Genomic DNA, 17,526 nt, shown 5'->3' on the forward strand with positions numbered 1-17,526 from the left:
ATGTTTCATGTGAGCGGTCCGAATTGTACTTGGGAAAGGAAAACTCATCATCATTACTTTTTGTTTGTTTGTTCATTTTGCTCTTTAAGCGTGGCGCCTTCAGAAAGCGCCACGTGACTAACTCGGTAAAAAAAAAAAGAAAAAAAAAAAAGAAAAGAAAAACCTTTCACCTGGTACGCAGTTTTAGCACTCCATCGTCCATCGAGATCGTGCCACGTCATACTATACCATACCTGACCATCACTACGATGACGCGGCGAGATCTTTATGGATAACGTTTAACGGGGGAAGCTTCACCGACGTTCTTACTTTCGGGTTTCGCGCTTTTCCTGGATCCGATTTTCTTGCACCACACACACACTCGTCACCATCTCTTTCTAATAATCTCAAACGGTTGTGTGTGCGCACTTTGTTCTTTTTTTTCTTTTTCTTTCTTTTGTTTTCTTTTTCTTTTTCTTTTCTATTTTTGTCTCTTAACTCTCTTTTCTAGATTTTATTTGCATTTCTCTACCATAATTCACGATTCCTTACTTCCTACGTTGGATTTCTCAGCCCCTCTCTCATGGAGTCTCTCCCAATGACCATGAAATTTCTTTCATGCCAATCATCATCATCAAGTGCAGTAGTAGCTAAATTCAATCATTCTAGAGTGTTTGGGCAAGTGGGTTTTGCTCCTTTGTGGAGGAGGAGTGGAAGGGGGTGTTTGAGTCTTAGAACCTCAGTTTCAGGTGATAGGATTGGTGGTTCACAGGATGGGTCTTCTGCTGTTGAGGATGAAAAGGAGAAGAAGGATCTTATTTTGGGCACAGAGAGGGATGACTCTGGCTCTGTCATTGGGTTCCGCTTGATTCCTCAATCTGGTATCACTGGTATGGATCTTTTTATTGTGAATTAGTTTATTTATATTTGGCATCGTTTTGCATTTTGGAATCTGGGTTTGTTTACAATTGTTGATTAGTTTTCTGCTTCTAGTATTTGTAAACTGTACCAATGATTGGTTTATGATCATTCTGTGACACTTTAGTCTAACACAGTAACGCTTTATAATTTTTTATTAGGATGATTTTTCTCATATGATCATTTCTAATTTATAACATTTAACCAAAAATTACTATTATAGTGTATTTACGATTTCATTCTCCTCCTTCTTCTTCCCTTTTTAATTTTTATATTAGAGATCATTTATAAACCAATTATAAATGATTCCTCAATCTGCTGAACACACATGGGGGGATGCGATCATTTTGATCCACTGGAGTGGAATTTATTATAAACAAATTGGACTCGTAGATTCTGTTGCATAAGTTTAGCCTTTCGAGATGATCCTAGCCATATGAGAAGGAGATATTGAGTGTCCGACCAATTGGGAAAAAATGTCAATTTTTTAGATGATCAGCTATTCTAGACTAAACTAATTGTGACGTCTAGAATTGTTTATAAGAGATTGGTATTTGATTCATGGCTCTTCACAAAAATTTCGACTCAAGCTCAGATACGAGGAACATAATGTGCTTTTGATTTTACACTTGCGCTATATGTCAACTGAAGCTGAGGCTTTTCATTGACTGCAATTGGTCTTGGGGGGTAGCTTTTTCTTTGAATCCATGTCTATGTGCACCTGTGACTTAAGTACTTGTAAATCAATGTGGTCTTCACCTTAGGGACATGAATGAATAAATCTGACTCCGTATCTGGTTCAAAAGTATATGCTGCACTATTGCGTTGACTATCACTTGCCAAATATATGGTTCAATATATTTGAGGAGAGATCTATCTAAAACTATATTTGACTCCTTCGCCATCATGTTGTCATGCCAAAATTTTCAATTAATTAATGCACTTGTAAAATTCCTTCACTGGGAAGATGCATCTAAGTTAATCTTCTATGATTTCATAAATGTGGTAATCAATCCCAAATTAAAATTTTGGCTTCTTTCAATTTTTTTTTTTTTGGACTGGTTTGTTTCATTTTTTTCTTATTAAAGTAATGCATTATCTTCCTCTATAAAGAGCACCTGGCTCTGCCCATTCACAAGGACTCAATTCTATGTCCAAACATCACATGCCAGCAGAGCTTCCTAAAACGCATCCGCTTCTTAGAGAGACTCAGAGAGGAGCGAAGCTACTTCCTATCATGGGCTCTGACCAAACGAAGAAAACTCACCACGCGGAAAAGCCATTTAGCAGACAAACTAACATGACAAATCTGAAGCTGGAGCAGCAGTGGATTCGGTTGATCCAGTAACAGATGGTTGGGTAAGATGGATAACTCGGGCAGAATATCTGGTATATTCAACCGAGGGTATTTGTAAATCACAGGGTTTAGCAGTGGTCACTGTGATTGTGTTACTGAACTGAGCTTCAACAAGTGAGGACAGTGCCCCGCTTGTTTGCATCGGTCTTTCCAATCAGAGCTCTAAAGGGGAGACCCCGCCCCCTCGTTTTTCTTTATGTATAAGCTTTCATTTTGACTTCTCTCACTAATGTGTTCTGAAATTTGAGCATGTATTTGCAATTTCCCTTGGCCCTACAAGAATAATACTCATTACTGATTTTTTTTCCTAAATAACTCCACCATCCTACGTACATTCATCAACTTTAAATATATTCTGATTATAAAGATGTCTAAGAGCTACTGCAAATCTTTTATTCTTGAACTGCAGGTGATGTTGAAGTCAGTGGAATCAACGACTCTTTTAAAGACATAACTACTAATAGCATGGAAGAAGCTGAGGACATAGAAGGAGAAGAGAAAGCCCAGGCAATAGTAACCCACAATATTGTTTTTGTTACTTCTGAAGCAGCACCATATTCAAAGACAGGTGGCTTAGGAGATGTTTGTGGTTCTTTGCCTATAGCATTAGCAGCTCGTGGACACCGTGTTATGGTTGTCTCTCCTAGATATCTGAATGGTACTGCTGCAGATAAGAATTTTGCTAATGTTGTTGATTTAGATTGCTGCATCAAAATATATTGCTTCGAAGGGGTGCAAGAAGTTGGTTTCTTCCATGAGTATAGAGGTGGCGTTGATTGGGTAAGAAATTCTGTATGCTTCTCATTTATATATATATTTGGAGTGTTTACATTTAAACCAAAGTTCTTTATTTAATATTTATGTAAGAGAGTAACTTTTTTTTTGTTTGTCAGTAGAACTACTAGAACACCATAGTCGGAAAATCTTTATGATAATGAAGAGCTCATCCTTCCTCTTTTTAGGTATTTGTTGACCACCCATCATACCATAGACCTGGAAACCCATATGGGGATAAGCATGGTGCTTTTGGTGATAATCAGGTATGCTTTTTATTAGGATAAAATGCACCCCATGTGGTTTGATGGTGTTCTATTGAGATCCTTGGGTTTGAAATTTTTTCCAATTACACCGCTTGTGGTACTTAATTTTTCTAATCAACTCATTCCCTCATTCATGCGATTTATTGATCAATGATATCATATGCCAAGTGGAGCTAGTGGAGTGGGCGAGTCTGTGCCATGTATTGATGAGTTGTTAGCAGAGGAGAATGGGAGACATGATCCAAAAGAAACTTTAAAATTATTGTCCACATGGCATGATATGTTTAGTCAATAATTCAAGTGAATGAGGAAAAGAATTGATTAGAACAATCAAATACCTCAAGGGGTGTGCCCAGAAAAAAACAAAAAACCACAAAGGGTGTTGTTATAAAAACCAAAATCTCAAGGGATCTTGACTGGACACCATCAAACTGCAGGAGGTGTTAGTGCATTTTACCCTTATTATAGCTATAACAGATTGATAGAGTTCAATGCTCTTTTTCTTACAAATAATGACAAAAGCTTTTCGTATTTGGTTTACAGTTTAGGTTCACTTTACTTGCCCATGCAGCATGTGAAGCACCATTAGTGCTTCCATTGGGAGGGTTCACTTATGGGGAGAAATGTTTGTTCCTTGTCAATGACTGGCATTCAAGCCTTGTCCCAGTGTAAGTGGTCTTTGCATGTGTTTGGTGGATTGTTTACTTCGTTCATTTTCTATACTTCTATTTTTTTCCCCATTTTCCTATTTCCTGTCCTTCTATAACTTTGTATTGTTTTCCAAGATTTAGATTCCGCTGTTTATGTAGTTGCAGCTTTCTTTTATCTTACTGTTTCTTTTTCTTCACTCTTTCAGCTCTAGCTTTATAGGTTAATCTGGTAGATTTTTATCGTTTTAAGAAAAAAGCAACAGATTCCTTTGAGAAATAGGAACATCCCATTTACTTGCTAATATGGGAGTAGGTAGTGATCAACAAGTAACTCTTAATGATATCTCTCTTACTTATCAAAAAAAAAAACAAGTAATTCTGTATATGGGATATTCCTTGCTGTAGTGTTTACTTGAACTGAGAAAGACAAAACTTAGAGGTTCTGTTGCAGACAGAGGCATCCTAACCATATGTTAGAAATGATCACCTGCCATATGCTGATGATTTGGTAGCTTGTTTTTGTTTCATTTCTTTTTTAAGATTATGCTTTATTCAGATGTGGTATTACTATTTTAGGGGCTTTCTTTGATATATTCTCTTAGTCGTCTTTAGTAAAGTTAACAAGGCTGATAGGGGTTTGATTGATCTTTTGAAATCTTGTGATGCAGGCTTTTGGCAGGCAAGTATCGTCCATATGGGGTTTATAAAGATGCCCGAAGTATCCTTGTAATCCATAACCTTTCACATCAGGTATATTATTTTTTCTTGATTGATTCTGTTGTTTTTCCAAAGAACATTAGCATATGCAATGGCTTGTGATCTCACCTGTTTACCCAACATTGCATGACATCAACTCCCAAAAAAAATTGGAAAGTTTTTTTAAAGAAGACATTTTCTGGTACTAATATCATGGTGGAGATGAACTTCTAAAGTTAAACTTCCTTTTAAGGATGGAACCATTGGAAGGTTAGATCGGGCTCTGAACACGTGGAAGAGGCTCCTCTTCATTCTGGAACACCCATGAGACACCTCAAGGATTCCTACACTTTAATTAGAGAAATTGTAACGGGCATAAGATTGTTGCCTTTCAAACTGTGGAGATATATTAATACATGAAGTGTTTCCTTGTTTGAGGGTTCTTACGTGAAATGCATGCACCTTGAAGAGGTGATAAGCAACTCAATCATTACTTAGACATCGTTATTAATAACAAATGGTATTCTTGTTGTAGATATGTCTCTATGGCTCTTACAATCAACACTAATTAAGCTAATGTCTTGCATATGCAAGGGAGTGGAACCAGCAGTAACATACAAGAATTTGGGACTACCTCCAGAGTGGTATGAAGCTGTTGAATGGGTATTTCCAACATGGGCAAGAGCACATGCTCTTGACACAGGTCAAGCAGTCAATCTTCTGAAGGGTGCAATTGTGACAGCTGACCGATTACTGACAGTTAGCCAGGTTATAAATGCTATATCATACTTCTATTGCGAGGCATCCGATTCAGTGCAATATCCGGCATTTGTTTAATGATCAGTAAATGATGACCTATTTTTGAACTTTTAGTAGTTGTTGAAAGTTTAGATTAAATGACATTTATATCAGTTGTGTTCCAATGATGGTCACATAGTGACACTGTTTCATTTAGACAAATTCCTTATATCTGGTCATGTTATGGTACTTTTCCTATTAAGACAATTAATTCCTTCTTATTGCAGGGCTATGCCTGGGAAATAACAACAATTGAGGGCGGATATGGTCTACATGGGCTATTAAGCAGTCGAAAGAGTGTTCTTAATGGTGTGTGTGAGCTATTTATCTTTAAGTATACCTTTGTGAATGCCATACTGGAGGAGAACAATTCATGATTAAGAGACTATCATCCTGATTAGATGTGTGGAGATTATTTTTTTGGTTTCGTGTACAATCAGTTTTATAAACTTGAATAAAATTTCAAATCTTTGGCATCATTTTTTGTTTTCAACCAATTTCGAAAAAATTACACCTTAACTGATTTTTATCCGTCAGAATGGAAATTAACACTACTTGAGTTGAAGTTCTAAATACAACTTATATTTGGAGATTTTGTTTCAAAGTCATATATGTTTACAATTCATATTGATTTTGAATTTTAAGGCATTGTGTTTCCGCCCATAATCAAGAGTTCCCTTCTAAAGCAAGCAATATTACAAAATCATCAACTCTTCAGAAGATTGAATCATATGATTTAGTAATCTTTCTATTAGAGTTCTTTTTCCAAAGTTTAAAACTTTGAATTGCTAAGCATTATCAAACTGGTTTTCAAGTCTGGGTACGTCTACGAAGTGACTGTTAGTTCAAGAAGTCTATTTTATTCCATGTATTGGGGGCGTGGCAAGTACTAATGTATTTGATATGTTAATATCTGATTGAAATAGTGATTTCTGTTTGATATATAGAACAAGTGTTTAGGTATGTATATTCATTAAGCAACCTGGTTGAAACCAGTTCAACTAATTACCTTTTTCTTATAATATCTTTCTCTTGCCAGCTGTCTTGTTCTTAAGAGCTTGTACAAATTTCTTTGGTGAGGAACTAGTTTGGCAGAAGAGTATGCTAGTTTAGTTATTTCCCACTATACATGGTTAAATCTGTTGTGTAAGAAAACTCATGTAATCTTAAAAAAATTCAGAATGAGTGGGGATGTTGAATTTTTCTGCTAACGAAGTTTGAATTTTTTTTGGCATTGCCTATGAGTTGGATGTGCTATAGTGTTTGTTCCTTTGCTTTCTGATCTCTCTATTGGTGCCATAAATTTTGCAAATGGTGAACCTGGTCTAAGTACACCATACAGAAAAACTGTTTCTTGCTTTTTTTTTTTCTTTTTTATTTATTTTTTTATTTTTTTATTTTTTTATTTTATGATTTATTGGATTCCTTTACCTGATTTTCTAATTCAATATAACACACCTCAATAAAACAGTGATTCTTCTTTTGACCACATCAGTCTCAATGTGTGTTGAAGGGATTTGCCAATTTCATCATTTGTGATGTAGCATTCCCATTTTTCTGCCCTATACATGTGCTTGTCTCAGCTATTAAAAAGATAGATTGATGGAAAGAAGAAAGTGATGTTCTATTAAAATTATTTAATTTGATGCTGAACTTTTTAAACTAATTATTGTTACTTAATAACCAGGGATCACAAATGGCATTGATGTTGCTGAATGGGACCCATCTTCAGATGAGCATATTGCTTGCAATTATTCTGTTGAAAATTTTCATGACAAGGTAACTAAGACTTGTGCTTTAAAATTGGGTGTGACACAAAAACATAGTTCTCTTACGTCAATTGGCTGTAAATTGCAGGTTCAATGCAAGATTGCCTTGCAGAAAGAATTGGGTCTTCCCATTAGGCCTGATTGCCCCTTGGTAAGATGTTAATATCTTTTTACGCACAGGCTTGGTAGCAAACTTTTATGATCCCTCCTCTCATTGATTTGTGTTGAACTTTATAGATTGGATTTATTGGGAGACTGGACTACCAGAAAGGCATCGACCTGATCCGGTTGGCAACTCCTGAGATAATGGAAGATGATGTACAATTTGTAAGTGAAATTTAGCAAAGAGTTTGTCAAAATCCTTCTACTGGTTGCTGTGATCCTCCCTTTACATAGCTCCTGAATATTTATCTGATTTTCTGTTGTGAGGAAAGTATTAAAAGTAACCCATTTTTATATATTATGGATCAAATTTGTTTAAATGGTCTGATTAGCATTAGCTTAGATACAGTGCTCCTTGAAACTTAACCTCAGTAGACAGGTATTATCGTATGTATGAGATTATCTCTAGTGTCTATGCTAAGGAATAAGTTCAATCCCTCTAGTGTGATCCTATTGTCCCTTTAATGATGAAGGTTGTGTTTTCCTTTATATAAGTAAAGGTATTGAATGTGTTTCAGGTTATGCTTGGCTCTGGGGTTCCGCAGTATGAAGACTGGATGAGAGCAACAGAGTCAGCTTACAAGGACAAATTTCGGGGTTGGGTTGGATTTAGTGTTCCAATTTCTCATAAAATAACTGCAGGGTATTTCAGAATTTGTATTTCATGGTTTACACGTTAATACAAAAATTGATGTCACCAACTTACTGTCATTTTGGAATGACCAGCTGTGACATACTGTTGATGCCCTCAAGGTTTGAGCCCTGCGGTCTAAATCAATTGTACGCTATGAGATATGGAACTGTGCCAGTGGTTCATGCCACTGGGGGACTCAAAGTAAGTTTAAACATTTAAGAAATTGAGTGCAGTTGTTCGTTATATGGCTTATTTTTATTTAACGACTCTTGTTCTTTCTATCCCAGGACACTGTAAAGAATTTCAATCCGTATGCTGAGGAAGGCAGTGGTGAAGGTACAGGGTACGTAGTCCTCCTTGAGCTCTTGGTCTGAATGACTTTTCTTTGACAATGAGAAAATTCGGAATTGGTTATGTTATAGAAAATGTCAACTTGAAGCTTCAACTTAATGCGATGTGACACTAATGTACTGATGGGTCACCGGACCCTTTAAGCTGTATTATAACTCTTTTAACTGTGAGACCTGCATCCCTGAAGCAAGGAACTTCTTGAAAGATCTTTTATTGCTTATAAAGAGAATTAAGCATTCAGTAAGTTGTGGAGAGTAGTTCAAAAGTTACTTTATGATCTTATTTCAAAAAAGAACTTTTGTATGACTGGAACATATATAAATCTTGCAGACAGGTGTAGCTATCGCACAGAATTAAGTCATACATATCTAGTTTGCTTTTAACATGGATCAGAACAGAATTAGACGAACAAAAGGTGGTGATTCATTACAACTTCCAAGAGCATTTTGTCTACAAAAGGATTGTACAATTCACCTCTTTGAGAATTTGTTTTGATGGCAAGAAATGGTGTGTCCCTGTGATTTGCATTGCAGGTTCGCAGCATACTTTATGCTATCAAAGAAACTGCGATTGTGCTTTATGACATAGCATTCCTTGACTTTTATGATAAGCCTCCTTTATTGGTTATGTTGGTTAATGTTTCATTTTCAATCTTACTTCTCACCTCTTTGCTTCATTTATTTCACTATCTTAGAGTATATATATCACATTATCATGGATAATGCTTCAATTCCTCAGGATCTTACTGTGACTTTGATATTGTTCAATTCCTCCTAATCTTATTATGACTTTGCCATGAATACTGATTAGCTTCCTTAAGAGCTAAATTCTAATATTGTTGTGGAATGTATTTGCAGGTGGGCCTTTTTTCCACTAACAAAAGAGAGTATGTTGGCGGTAAGCAAATTCATTTTGGACAAACTTCCTCTCAAATGTCCCAATGTATATTAACTATTCATTTTCCACACTAGGTTTTACTCGCTACCTTTCTTATTTTTACCGGTTGATTATGTGCAGGCTTTAAAAAATGCTGTTCTCACTTATAGAGATCACAAATCTTCTTGGGAGGGATTGATGAAAAGAGGCATGCAGAGGGACTCCACGTGGGAAAATGCTGCCATTCGATATGAACAAGTGTTTGAATGGGCCTGCTTTGATCCACCTTATGTCAGCTGAGGTGAAAGAGAAGAGAGAGAGAGAGAGAGAAAATGACAAAGGCCAACCTTTTCCTTGGTTAAGTCTTTTTATGGAAGCTGTTCTATGTCATGTTAGCTTGGAAACTACACGTGCGATTTTTTTTTTTCCTTCCACTTGCAAGGTGGAACGAATTTTTACCATAATTTTGTTCATTCTATGTTGAGAGGGTATACCTTATATTACAATTGCACCCATTCTTCTATGTAGTATATGATTGCTGTTGTATTATGTCATTCTATACACAGAAAAAGATATATGGATAAAATAAATGTGTTTTAATGGATACATAGATTTCGTGTGGTGCTTTACACGGGTCCGAGATTTATCTGACAAAGGTGAATATATGAAGTGGCCTTGCCTTAAAATGGTTCCTCATCATTAAAAAAAAAAAAAAATGGATACATAGACCGGATTCCATGCAAATGATTATAAACTCCCGTTATAGTATCTTAATGGTGAAAAAATAAAAAATAAACAAAACTTGACAATTATTTGGTAAATGACGTGGTTAGTATTACATGGATTATCGCATCAGTTTGTAACAGACTTGTAATACTTCTAATGGTACTTTCATAGTCACTGATGCCAATCTTCCAAATGCTTCAACAATTAGACTGAAATTAAGTACACATGCTCGTCAGGTTTTTCTTTTTGTAAGGTAATTATTTGGGTTAATTTGGAAAGCTCCCCCTTCTAGCTTCTTAAAAGCCAATTTTTATGTTGCAGTTGGAAATTCTGTGTCATTTTTGTTGTTATGAGCAATAATGATAGAGGTGAAATTTTGGCTGCTTGTACAGCCAAAAGCAGCTCTTCCAGCATCCAGTCTGGCTACCTCTTTTGGTAATATCCCTCTTATTTTGGTAGGGGATTTCTTGATCGTTATTATGACCATTAACAATCAATCTCTTTTCTTTGACTGGCAAATTGCTCCAGTTATCAGGAGCATCATTTTATTAGCTCTCTCTCTCTTGGGTCACAAGAATTTTAAAAAGTGAAAAGACAGACTAATTATAGAGCAAATGTTGTCGCTAATTCTTTGGGATTATCCCTTGTAATACTCCTTTTGTTTGTGCTTTGTAGCTGTTGTTCATCTTCATAGTTGGTAGGACCCACCATATATGTTCCACATGCAAGTTGGTACCTTTTGCCTTCTCCTTTGGCAATGTTTTGCCAAGTTGCAATGCAGCAATGTTTTCACCCTTTTTTTTGTAACTTTTTCTTGGCAAATAGTACAAAGACACCAAAACAAGACAACACGCAACCTAAAAGAATAAACCAACAAGGAAAAACAAACAAAAGAAAAAGGGAAAAAAAGAAAGAAAAGAAAGTGGGGAACCTTAAGGACGGTTAAGGTCACTAATAGGAAGAACAATATGGGGGAGACATGATGGAAATGCTTCCACTCTTGCTAAAAGATACGGTCCTGATGTTGAAATATATGTATGGTGATTATTTATGAACGAGGGATGCTACACATGCATCCTTCATCCCCTCTTTATCCTCTTTTTATAATAAAAAAATTAGTTTAAAGGAAAAAGTTGTCTCTGATGTGTAAAATCAATTTTTTTAAAGGAAAGGGAAAAACAAAGGGGGATGAGTGGTGTATTTTTAGCCTTTCTCTTTATGAATATAATCCAACAAACCCACACTGAAATGAATAAAAAAAAAAAAAAAAAAAAAAAAAAAAAAAAAAAAAAAAAAAAGAACAAAACAAACAAACAAACAAACCCACGCTGACACGTTCCATTTTAGGGTATTGAAATTGATAACAAAAACGAAGCCCTATTCTGCTCCAATGCTCTCCAATCTCCATACACATCCAGATCATAAAGGCGTTGTTGTAACCAAGAAAATCATCATAAAGGAATATTTACAGACAGCCAAAGCATTTCCAATATTCTGATAACCAATGATTGTCTCTAATTAAACCCACCATAATCCTCCCACGTGGCATCACTTTATTCGCCCAAAACAAAAGTAATATATGCAGCAGACAGTTTTGACCTTTCTTTCTTTCTTTCAAAAAGAAACACCTATAAACCTATATATGTATATATATAGCCCCTTGCAATGTAGGCTTACCTGATTGCGCACTTTAGGGTATTTTCGTAATTTAAAAGGGCAATTCCGACATAAGAAGTCGGCGTTCTGTTTCTCTCCCTTCCTTTCTCCTTCCAATGGATTCAACTCTCCTCTCAATTCCTCCCAATCCCTAACCCTAGAATTAAAATCCAGGGAGAGAAGGGGAGAGAAAGGTTCTAAATTTTGCATTTGGGAACCAATTAATTTTATTTTTTATTGAGAGAAACCCAACTAGAAGAAGAGGAAGAAGCTCAGATTTGCAATGCCAATTTTCCCCAATTCAACCCAATTCAATTCCATTCCCGTCCCGTTCCTTCATTCGATTACACCCCATAAGTATTGCTTGATTTGAAAGCCAATCAAATGATTTCCAATCCAAACCTAATCCTCTACGCCTGCGTTGGCAAAGGGACAACAATTCTCGCCCAATTCACCAGAGAGCCCGATCTCGAACGCTTAGCTCTACAATGCCTTGAAAAAACCCCACCTCTCCACTCGATGCACTCTCATACCGTCAGGAAAAGAACCTACACGTTCTTAATCCAAGACCCTTTTGTCTATTTCGCAATATTCGATGAGGAATTGGTGAAATCGGAGGGACTTTGGTTCCTAAACCGCGTAAAATGCGATTTCGAGGAGGTTGTCGAAGGCGGGGCTTTAAAGGGTTTGGATAATCTTAGCTCTCATTGCCTGCAAAAGCAATGTCATCCCATTTTTCGCGAAGCAATGGCGTTGGATTTTACCTTGGAGAATGCTTCTCCAGCGAGTGATTTGACCAAGGGTAGTCGGAATTCGAGTTTGGACTCGTCGAAAGGAATGAAGATGGTGATGATACCGCTCTTGCCCTGTTCGAATCGGGGTAAAGTGTCAAAGAAGAAGAAGAAGATGAGTGGGGAGGGTAATGAGGATGCTAAAGATGCTACATCGGAGAATAAGGCGGACGTGTATGGTGCTAGTAGTGATGGTGTGTTCAGGGATTTTTCGTTGCCGGTGCATAAGAGTTGCGCGAATGATCACCGGCAAAAGGCAAAGCAGATTTGGAGGAAACATGTGTGGGTGGTGTTGTTGCTGGACTTGTTTGTGTGCGTGATTTTGTTTGCGGTATGGTTGTGGGTTTGCCGGGGATTTGAGTGTCTTGCAGGTTGAGTTGGGATTGAAACTTGGTTGTATGACAAAGGACTTAAATGGGGCAAGTGGTGCATGATGATTGATGATGAGGATGTACAAGTAAGTGTTGTTGATTGCTTCTGTTCGTAATTTTTCGGGGTTTTGTTTTTTCTTTCTTTTTTTCCTGTGAAATCCTTGTATGAATTTGAAGACAAGTAATATAGCTCGTACAGTTCAGTTATAGATACGCTCTCATGTAATGTGTTAAATTGTGTTATACCTACAGATTTTTTACTTGTGCAGCCACTGCCTCTATATGTTTTCTCTTTCTATTGCTTTTAGTTTATGATGGTTGATATGAGCAGAATTGCAGAACTTTATGTCATTTGATTTTACTGAGTTTCGTAGATTACCCCTTGTTTTTTTATCATCAGGATGCATATTTACAACCTGGGGAAATTTCCGACCAGCTAATTTCAAGGTTGTAGGTGGCATTCTTTTCTGCAGGAGAACGATATTAAAAATGTCATACAAAGCCAATTAGAACCTCCCTCTACCAAGCTGGCTTAAGCTTCTTTTTTTGTTTCCTTTTTTAGTCAATCTTTTGGTTTAGTATGTGTTATAAATCTTTATTTTCATGCTTTGAACCTCTTTTCAAATGCCCCCACTTTCACCCTCTCTCTTTTTTTTTTTTTTTTTTCTCTCATTAGTCTTTCACTATAATATATCTTGAGGAAGATTTGATTGATTTTCTTTTTCTCTTTTCAAATAAAGAGGTAATGAAGAAAAATTGTGTTGAAGGAAGGAGACTCGGGAGAGTATGGTATGTTGATTGGTGCTAGATGAGCACAAAGTGGAATTCTAAGATTTTTACCTGATTATAAATAAATACTATACTGAGGCTTTATGCACCATACTTAACATAACCAGCCTCAGTTGACTTTTATCCTCTGTAATTATTAGCTCTTCAGATCCTATTCTAGATATGTCGACAGCGAGCTGGCAGCTTCATGATCTTTAAAATTTGATGGGTTAAAATTTAAAAAATATGTTGTGCTGAGCTGGATTGGGATCCCGCAAAATTAGATTGTCCGAATTTTTGTACGGGTTTGTGAAGCCCATTTGCCCCGAGGAGGTAGACCCGACACCCTAAGCTGCCTAGGATAGGTGGCCCTTGCAGTTCCCTCTCGTAGATTGCTCGAAACCTAATTTTAAGATCGAGATGCTCGTATGTGTTGAGCACCGTGTTGTTTCCAATATTAATGGTTTGTGGACTAGAATTGCTTGCAATGTTTCATAACAAATGAATAACATTACTCAAAGAGTCCCATGTCCATGCTGGAATGGATGAATGCTGCTTCCTCTATTATAGATATTTTGATTATGGAAAGAGTAATGCTACATAGCACATTTTTATCCCACAATTATTCTACAATAATCACATGGTGACTTTAGCCAACCATTAAATTATTTTTTGTTTGAAAAAAAAAATTAAGAATTGATTTAGATTGTAATGTCATTATTATAAGATAATTATAAGATAAAAATAAAGTATATAACCTTACTCCATAAGGAAATGAAGACAGGTACCACATAACTAGAAATCCAGGACTTCATCAGATATAAGAGGGAATGTGCTTTTTGACGTTTGGACCTAGGGAGACTTTAATGCATGCTTCTATAGTATACTAGTAGTGGTGTAAAGCAACATTGCATTATGATACTTCCATTGTTTTATAACTTATATGCCTCCTACTATAAAGACTGGAGATGAAGACATTTGTCCACTGCTGGACAGCCAAAGTCATTAGGCTGCTTCTTTTGTTAAAGCTATTAAGACACATTTAAACTTGGATAAAGTAGAGTTTGACACGAAAAAATGGCATCGAATCCATGGAACTGCCAAATTTCGTGAGGCTATACTTATCATAAGGTTGTGAATTGATTATTACATGTCTGTTCTCTCAAAGCTTTGGTCTGTTGGAAAGTTTTTCATAATATATTATTTTTTATTTTTAAAAGGAAGAAATGCAACAAGTTGTTGAGCTTTCACGTTAAATTAAATGTTCATCTCTGTTGTGGTCAGTACTCTACAATTTTTAGGAGGGTTGACAAAGTTAAAGACGACAAACAATCTACACACAAACCAAAAAAATCACTGTCATTTGGCGTGAAAGCCTTAGCTTTCAGTAACTTTCATGCCTTTTGATAGTTTCAAATTAATACACTCAAGGACCGATTTTGGATTTTGGTTATGTAATCTATAATGGAATGACAATTCTTATAAAATAACCATTCATTTTGTTTGGTTGCACACTATTCTTGGGAATGAATAACTATTATTCTATTTAGGAGAATAAACAAAATAGTTATTTCTTTCATTTTTGGAGAAACTTCATAAAAGGGTATTAAACTATATTGTTTTTTCACTTAAGGGTACCGATGTAGCAAAACGTTCAATTGAGTACATGTATTTATTAAAACCATTCAATGTCAGGTATTCTGTCAGCCTCCGTTCTAAATCGATAACGGAAGTGGAGTAACGTGACTTCCATGTAATTTTTTAAGCAAATCATCCATTTATGCCCCTCAGCTCCCTTTTCTCTCTCAAAACTTCCCACTCAGAACGCGGAACCAACTCGGCCCTCTTTGAGTCCCTAATATCGCACCTGATTTCATTGTCCAACGAGCTTCGCTCCCAGGCTGAGTCCATCTTCAACCTCTGCAAGTGGAACAAACCCAACTTGTTGTCCCTAAAGCTCGCCTACCTTCTCCAGTCCTCTCCCCATGCGTCCCTTGCGTCGGCCAAAACACAGTGAAGATGACTTTTGAGACATCTGCTGCACATGCATGCTCATGATCCTAAGCTACTGCATGTCCCATAGCTTCGGTCAAAACCTCCAGCCATGAAGTGCTTACATATGTCAAAACCTCCAGCTCCACGTGCAACTCATCCTCAAGTGGGACTCTATATGACCAACAACTCACAATAAAAGACAAACAACTCACACCAAAAGACACGGTCACCAACAACAAACCAGCTCATGCACTACCAGATCATAATTCTTTAAACCTCATAATTCCTAGGTCTTTAATTAAGCTTGGTGATAGCTTCTATCCCATTTTCTCTTGACGAAGTGAAACATTATTACCTTATGATCTTCTCTCAGGTGGTTGCTTTTGTTTGCGGACTGAGTGAGTGATACAGTTGGGACATCTCCACGCACCGTTTTAGCCCATCAAAATGCCTTCCAGCTAGACTGCACTATACTACTTCTCTTCTACCTCGCCATTCTCAAGCTTCAACCTTTAGCTCCAACTCTTACCCGTGATAAAGTTAACGCCTCTGCATCCATAGTCGGCCTATCAAACCCAACTTCCAGGTCTCCATATGGACCCGTCCTGAGCCTCTTCGTGTGACATGTACTCTCCGATCGATCCGAAGTATTCTCTGAGCTCTGAGCTCTACTGCAGAGGTTTCGCCATCATTGACAGAAACCGCTTTTCTGTCGTAAACCATTGGCCGTATATTTTCACGTCGAGCACCATGATTAGAACTGCAAAAACCAGCCAAAGAACCGATAAGTAAGATTCTCTGTATAAGAAGTTTGAAGACACTATTTGATTGGTTGTAATTGTCTTACTCAGCACCCACACGGCCACACTTGTTCACTATTTATAGAAGTCAATTTACAGAGGAGGAGAATAAATAAAATACAAACATCAGTTGAAGGACACGTTAACTATAGAAGATACAACAAGTAAACATCAGAAAAACAAAACACGTTAGCTACTGAGAGGAATGGCATGCAGATTTGAGGAATGACACGTCTTGAAATTAGGGAGAGAAGAAGTCCCACATTTCTTGTTGTCAGCACTTGTTTTGCTTTGAAGTTTGGTTGTCTCATAATCGTGATCTTCATTGAGATTGTTTGCAGAATTGGTTGAATGTTGATCTTGTTGCATGTGGGAACCATGAGGTGGATCTAAAGACCCGTGTCTGCTCACTGTCATTGCAATTGGCTAAATAAGGACATAAGAATTTGCATAATTGATTAAAGGACAATAGGCTTAACAGTAAGCAAGTGTATTTCAGCATCAAGGATATATGTGTTCATCCGGTAAGGACACAGACAACACTGTGAAGCTTTAGTTCAAACACTTGCCTACATGCAGCTGATGCTCTTACAATACATTCACTTCGAACCAAGAATGACCTCTCATTTGCCAAGAAGTTTATTCCTCGTGTTAAAAAGGATTCACGAGGAACTGATGCTAAAACAGAGGAACTATTTCACTTCCATCACATATACTCTGTTTTACTCTGTTTATGGAAGTTAAAACAGAGGAAGCTTATTAACAGTCTTGGACATTGTTGCCGTCATCTCCTAGCGTATCGGGGCCGTCCATCTCATGAGCTTTTGGACTATAGAGACCAATAGAGATGGGTTGCTTGTTCTGGCCAACTATGGGGAGAGGCTTCGTCAGTTGCCTCCCGTCTCGAGGTGGTGAAAACACCACTGGCAGGTAGTGGTCCATTCCATGTATATATATGGGATCAAAGCTTGTAATAAATTATATTTAAAGTATAATATTGATTAGAGGAATAACAGGTAGATAGATTACTTGAAATTAATGGGGAGATACACAAAATCGTAGGAGGACAAAGGCTGGTCATCGCCATCGATTGTCCAGCGTCTTTGGTGCTATGTACAAAGCCATCCTTCATGTCAACGTCCTTGGGTGGAGTTGAGTCCCATGATCGAGTACTCCTGCCATGGACGGC

General features: G+C 37.0%; 2 protein-coding genes across 3 annotated transcripts; both read left to right on the forward strand.

Moving 5' to 3' along the window:
* Positions 1-313: 313 nt before the first annotated feature.
* On the forward strand, positions 314-9,779 carry LOC133857365 (starch synthase 1, chloroplastic/amyloplastic). 2 transcript variants are annotated; one of them, XM_062292615.1, is made up of 15 exons: positions 314-869; positions 2,664-3,034; positions 3,217-3,294; positions 3,838-3,962; positions 4,613-4,694; positions 5,235-5,408; positions 5,666-5,747; positions 7,126-7,217; positions 7,296-7,358; positions 7,445-7,534; positions 7,888-8,012; positions 8,096-8,204; positions 8,291-8,346; positions 9,212-9,251; positions 9,372-9,779. In XM_062292615.1, exons 1-15 carry the CDS (start codon positions 563-565, stop codon positions 9,528-9,530), a joined length of 1,953 nt encoding a protein of 650 aa, XP_062148599.1. In that variant the 5' UTR covers positions 314-562; the 3' UTR covers positions 9,531-9,779. The 2 variants fall into 2 exon arrangements, with proteins under 2 accessions (XP_062148599.1, XP_062148608.1); XM_062292624.1 differs by lacking the exon at positions 314-869 and adding an exon at positions 2,149-2,256.
* A 1,858-nt stretch (positions 9,780-11,637) lies between these two features.
* LOC133857388 (phytolongin Phyl2.2) lies at positions 11,638-13,042 on the forward strand. Its single transcript, XM_062292647.1, has one exon. The coding sequence runs from the start codon at positions 11,997-11,999 to the stop codon at positions 12,777-12,779; it is 783 nt and encodes a 260-aa protein (XP_062148631.1). The 5' UTR covers positions 11,638-11,996; the 3' UTR covers positions 12,780-13,042.
* Positions 13,043-17,526: the final 4,484 nt, after the last annotated feature.

Source organism: Alnus glutinosa, chromosome 1 (assembly GCF_958979055.1).
Source record: "Alnus glutinosa chromosome 1, dhAlnGlut1.1, whole genome shotgun sequence".
In the NCBI taxonomy this organism is placed as follows: domain Eukaryota; kingdom Viridiplantae; phylum Streptophyta; class Magnoliopsida; order Fagales; family Betulaceae; genus Alnus; species Alnus glutinosa.